This window comes from Chelonoidis abingdonii, chromosome 3 (genome assembly GCF_003597395.2).
Source record: "Chelonoidis abingdonii isolate Lonesome George chromosome 3, CheloAbing_2.0, whole genome shotgun sequence".
Taxonomy (NCBI): Eukaryota; Metazoa; Chordata; order Testudines; family Testudinidae; genus Chelonoidis; species Chelonoidis abingdonii.
The window spans coordinates 78,056,958-78,063,130 of NC_133771.1; the positions used below are offsets into that span (position 1 = coordinate 78,056,958).

The 6,173-nt window shown below is 47.8% G+C and overlaps 1 protein-coding gene across 1 annotated transcript; it reads left to right on the forward strand.

The window, feature by feature from the left end:
• The first annotated feature begins 922 nt into the window (after positions 1-922).
• On the forward strand, positions 923-2,305 carry POU3F2 (POU class 3 homeobox 2). Its single transcript, XM_032791749.2, has one exon. The coding sequence runs from the start codon at positions 923-925 to the stop codon at positions 2,303-2,305; it is 1,383 nt and encodes a 460-aa protein (XP_032647640.2).
• The last annotated feature ends 3,868 nt before the right edge of the window (positions 2,306-6,173 follow it).

Consider the following 6,173-nt stretch of genomic DNA (forward strand, 5'->3'; position numbering starts at 1 on the left):
TCACTGCCGGACTGCTGTGGTTTTGTGATTTGCAAGGTATTAAGCCCTGAAATTCTTTGCTGGGTGTTTTGTCCCGGATAGCACCTGCTGCTGGGGCAGTTTGGGAATTGCCAGAGCCTCTTCTCCCCTCCAGAGTGCAGCTGCACCCGTCATCACCCGCTTGCATTGTGGTCCGGGAGCAGCGAGTTTCCACCGGGCTGCTGACTGTAAAGACTATAGCGGAATCGCATTCGCCCACCCGCTCGGATCTTCCCAACCTTCCCTGTATCTACAAACCAGCAGGCTCTGGTTCTTTTTTAAAGTGTCTCTAACAAAGTTGTATTTTAAAAAAAATCGTAAGGAGTCGGCGCGTGGATGGAGGAGGGGGGGGGGAATTCACCGCGAGTCAACAGAGCAGCATTGATGAAGAGCTAGTGTGACTTGCAGAGCGAACAAATTACTGTGGTAAAGTGATCTCACTCTTGTACCAGTGCCATCCCTGCAATCCAGCCCATGGTTAAAGATATTCCAGTCAACAGCTCGCGCTCTGCGCAGCGTGTGCGTGCACAAAAGCAAACAGCGTTTAAAGCATGCAACGAGCCAGCCAGGTTTGCAATGATGCAAGCAACAGGAGAGCAACATGCATCTCCTCCAGGACTTGCATTGTGTATGGCCAGACTGGAGTGTACTTGCTTCTCCTATGTTCAGAGGGTTTAGCAGGGTCGGTGCGCTGAGAATCATCCCCTCCCCCGTATCTCCCCCTCCCTTCCCCCGTCCATGTGGTTGCAAGCAGCCAAGCTCCTTTTCCCCCCTTAGAGTTTGGTTACAAAAAGGGAGCGAGCGGTTGTGGGGCGGGGTGTCGGCGCCACAGCGTGGGCCAATCGGCGGTTCCCCCGGAGCCGGTTGCCAGAGGTCTCCACGTAAATCAAAGCGGCGGGAGCCAATGGGTGGGCGCGGGAGGGAGGAGCCGGGACGCGTGCCTTTGCAGTGGGCTCTGCCAAGGGGACTTTGGGGGGAGCGAAAGGAGAGAGGAGCCCGAGGCGAAAAAGTAGCTGTCAAATGCGCGGCTCCTTTAACCAGAGCGATCAGTCCGGCTCGGAGAGTCATGGCGACCACAGCGTCTAACCACTACAGCCTGCTCACCTCCAGCTCCTCCATGGTGCATGCGGAGCCGCCGGGGAGCATGCAGCCGGGCGCCGGCTACAGGGATGCACAGACGCTGGTGCAGGCGGACTACACGCTGCAGAGCAACGGGCACCCGCTCAGCCACGCTCACCAATGGATCACGGCGTTGTCCCACGGTGGGGGAGGCGGCGGCGGCGGCGACTCGCCCTGGTCCACCAGCCCCCTGGGCCAGCAGGACATCAAGCCCTCGGTGGTGCAGTCCGGGGGCCGGGGGGACGAGCTGCAGCAGCACCAGCAGCAGCAGCAGCACCAACAGCAGCAGGGGAGACCGCCCCACCTGGTGCACCACGCCGGCAGCCACCACGCCGCCGCCGGGGCATGGAGGACGGGCGCCTCGGCTCACCTGCCGCCCAGCATGGCCTCCTCCAACGGGGGGCAAGCGGGACTGCTCTACTCCCAGCCGCCGGGCTTCACGGTCAACGGGATGCTGAGCTCCGGCCAGCCGGGCTTGCACCACCACGGCCTGAGGGATGAGCAGCAGCAGCACCACGGGGGAGAGCACCCCGGGGGGCACCCGCAGCAGCACCCTCCGCACCAGCAGCAGCAGCACCCCGGGGGCGGCGGCGGGGGCCACCACGACCCCCACTCGGACGAGGACACGCCGACCTCGGACGACCTGGAGCAGTTCGCCAAGCAGTTCAAGCAGCGCCGGATCAAACTGGGATTTACCCAAGCGGACGTGGGCTTGGCCCTGGGCACCCTATACGGGAACGTCTTCTCGCAGACCACCATCTGCAGGTTCGAGGCCCTGCAGCTGAGCTTCAAGAACATGTGCAAGCTGAAGCCTTTGTTGAACAAGTGGTTGGAGGAGGCGGACTCGTCCTCTGGCAGCCCCACCAGCATAGACAAGATCGCAGCCCAGGGGCGCAAGAGGAAAAAGCGCACCTCCATCGAGGTGAGCGTCAAGGGAGCCCTGGAGAGCCACTTCCTCAAGTGCCCCAAGCCCTCTGCCCAGGAGATCACCTCGCTGGCGGACAGCCTACAGCTGGAGAAAGAGGTGGTGCGAGTGTGGTTTTGTAACAGGAGACAGAAAGAGAAACGCATGACTCCCCCGGGAGGGACTCTGCCCGGAGCCGAGGATGTATATGGGGCAAGTAGGGACACTCCACCACACCACGGGGTGCAGACGCCTGTGCAGTGAACTCACATGGGGGCTGGCGGGGGGAAAGGGGGTATTGACCCCCCAATTCCCACCCCTCCAACTTTTGATTGTTCTTTTTTCTTTTTTTCCCCTCTTTTTTTTTTTTTAAATTTTCTCCTATCTTAAAAACAGAGAAAAAAAACTGCACTGGACTATCCCGTAAACGGTAGCAGGTGAAATGATGTGTTTTGATCTTTACAGGCAAGTGCCCATGCAATGGAGTGGAGTGAGTATCACACACAAACAGACATGAGACAGACAGATACACGCACAGTGTCAGGCACTAAGAGAAATCTTTCACAAAAACTAAATTAATTACGAAAAAAGAATGGAATCGACTCTGAGCCCTGCTAAACACAAAGGCAGCTTTAATCTTGGAATGATGCTCAGTATAGGCACATGCTGCTGTGTTTATTTGATGTGGCTCCCCACTAGGAATAAAACAATGAATCCCTTTTGATGTAGACAGTATTTAACTATTTGAATTTGCACTGCAAGAAAATTGAAGTTTACATTAACAAATACATTTTTTCCTACCTTGATTTTGCAAATGACTTGCATTTCCCACGGTGAGCGATAGGCAACCATTGACCAGCCTACAAAATGTTACTGTTATAGCCCTTCCTTTCTTTATGTGTATATGTGAACTTTTGTTATAAACAAGTCTTCTTACATATGTGTAATGTTTATTTTCTCCTTTTACCATAGCAAATATATATATAAACACAAAGAACTGCCACTTTCAAGAGAGCTGACTCTCACAGACGCTTAAGACGTGCCTTCAGAGGCAAGAGTCCAGTTTGGAAAAGAATAATGAAAACGAATGACGTAAACTTCATTTTCAGGCAGTGTTTTGGGGTTGGGGACAGTAAAAGAAAAATGAAAAGTGACTGATTGCTTCATTTTAGGGAGGAAGGCCCGTTGTGAAAGCGCTCGGAGGAAATGTTGTGGAGGGTAAATGTATGTCCATAGTTTTCCAACAGAAAGAAAGTGACACTCTGAAGAGAACCTGCGGGGCGGGGGGGGGAGATTTAACTTCAGACATCCCATATGTAAAGTTCTCTGTGTGCTTTTAGTATTCCTAATTACATCGCTCTGGAGTAGATGCACTGTCGTCAGCCTCTAAACTTTGTTTTATTGAGCAGTTTCAACAAAAAGATATAAGCAGAAAGAACGGAGAACTTGCATATATATCCGTAACACACAACACACGGTTCTGGCTGCATGTCTTGTGCATTTATTGTTGGCTTTACTTTCCATATTTATTTTTCCGCTCATATATATCCCACCCCCTTTGCTCAACTCGCTGCTCTATTCATTGCACGAAAGGACTAGTTTAACTTGGGCAGCCTTATCTCGTTCACTGGAGGGAACCAAATGGATTGGGAAAATGCCATTTTCAATTCCTCTTTTCTTCCCTTCGTTGATAGCTTTGAAGTGTATTTCTTGACATTAGCTTGACGGGAAACGGTTAACTTTTCAAAAACAAAAGGCTATGGAGGGGAAGAAAACTTGAAACATTGGCTGTGTCTGAGATGCGGGGGGACTTTAAACTGTGCTAGCTACAAATTCACAAATGAACTATCTAATCATCACAAAAGAGCGCTGTCATAGGGGAAAAAAAGCTTTTTCATAATATAAAAAGTTTGCTTAGCTGAATGTTTGGCAATTATGGAGAAAAAATGTGAAACATTCTCTCGATGAACTATCAGCTCAATGGTGAATTCAGTAGGTAGGGCTTTAGAATATGTTCCTCATTGTCTGTTTAAGCGCCTGTCACATCTGGTTGTCTCTTTTATTTTCTTGGTGAGTAAATGGCGAGTTCTATTAGGCATATTTATTTGCCTTTATTCTGTTTTTTTTCTCCAGCGATTGTCATAACGATACAGGCACTGAGCTTTTTTGGATGTATTCAGCTGCTTGCTATTTAGAGTGATGAGGACTAGCTCCCAGTGTAATGATTCAGATCAGGGCAGATCCAGTGGTAAAGGGAGGAAATGAACTTTTAGACACATTAATGTGTGGGTAAGGTCAGAAAAACAGAGTTCAGAGGATATTTGTGAAAAAGCCTCTAACTCTAAATAGGTTTACTTAAAGTAATAATAATCAAAAAGTTACCACGCAAACCTTACCACTATGTATATATGTTTAATATTTGTCCTTTGAACTGCAGAAATAGTTTAAATGTTTTCTTTGTCTATTTTTCTTTGTTTCTTTTTTTTAAAATGCTACCCAGGGAAATATTTTCATATCATTTTTAAGTGGTCTGCCTCACTGTATATTTATTTCTTTTAAAGCAAACAGGTTCTGGAAACTGTTTTTCTGTAGCTTTAAATGAGTAGGTAAACAAAATCTATATGGGATGTAATTTTTTTTAAAGAATTATTTTGTTTCCGTCTCTAAAAATACTTTGTTTTGGTACATTTGGATGTGCTTGTGGGGAAAAATAAAAACGCAGAGATCCTTATATATTTATGTTAAAGTAATATTTTATTATCTACATAAAACAGAAATGCACAATACCTTCATAGTTTGTTCTACTTATTGAAATATCTGTAATTTGTTTTTAAAGGTAGCACTAATTTGCATAGCTCTTAAAATCCGGAGGGGAGGCGAACACGCTAGTACCAATACTGAGTTGTACTTCCTTTGTACTTAATGGGATTTTGGAGTAAATGTTATGGAGATATCGACAGGTCCCGCGTTTATAACGTCCAGAGTCTTTTAGCCGTTTTCATTTTGTCTTGCCAAATCTAACCGCGGCAGTGTATTTTTAAGCATTGAATCCCATGCTTGTAGGAGTGTCCTTCCTCTGGTGCTTCTCTAAAGAGCTCTGCTTTCGAAGCTAGTGGTCCCGTTCTCGTGGAAAGCATGTGGGAGAGTGGCCAATATTTACTCCGCTCTAGTCAGCTCTTAATTTAAGAGCAAAGGCGGAGCTTAATTAGGGGGAGTCCTGTTAAAAACAACTAGTTTTAAAGAAAAGCTCTGTCCAGTGACTTCCGGGGGGATGCACACGCCTAGAACTCCCTGTGTTATCTGGGTTGGGAAAACGAGTTGAATTCTGAAGCGATTGACAAAGCGGAGTGTTAGTTGGTTCCAGTGGCCCTGAAGAGAGTACAAGGGAACAATGCTGTATAAAAAAGTAACAAGTAGTCTAGTAATGGCGATAGCGGGCGCGGGGGGATGGGCAGCGGTTAGATACAGCTGCGCTGTTTGTAACAAATTGGTCACTTTAAAGTGAAAGAGCGCCGTGTTAAAGGAGCCCCTTTTGGAGCCTAGCTTACTGGTGGGCGAAATCAAACTGAGCCCTGTTAACACGTGCTCATGTGTTAAAATCCTTTTTGGTTTGCTCGGTTTAATAAATACAATATCCCCCTTTTAACGCTAGTTTCTAGGCGTGTTAGAATTCATCATCTTTTCTAACTCCTACACTCGTCCCAAACAGATTCGTCTAAATGATCTTATCCGTAGCTCGGGAGCGAGGTGTTTTGTGGCCGCAGACATGCCGATGGGTAAAGTGTTTAAGCTGGGTATAGATTTAAAGTCTTAGGTCAATATTCCAGAGAACTGGCTGCAGAAAACAAGCAGCATCTGCCCTCTGCAGGACATTTCGGTGGACTTGGAGGAAATATTTGTCTGACAACGGGGCCTTGTTAACTCGAAACAGTCACGTGGCAGCTGGACAAGCTGTGACTTTGACTTTTTGATGGATACCTGTCTTTCATATCTGAGCAACAGTCTGCCTCTGATTCCAGCCCCTTCACCTCTAGTTTGAGCAGCTCCGGGTTAACCGGAGTTTGATACTGGACTGTTTTTTAAACACAGAGTAGAGTAGCACTGGAAGGAGATGAGCATCTTTCCAAAGACT

Bases quoted from the DNA above. Each gene is read 5' to 3' on its own strand.
- POU3F2 (XM_032791749.2), top strand. From the start codon at position 923: ATGGGTGGGCGCGGGAGGGAGGAGCCGGGACGCGTGCCTTTGCAGTGG.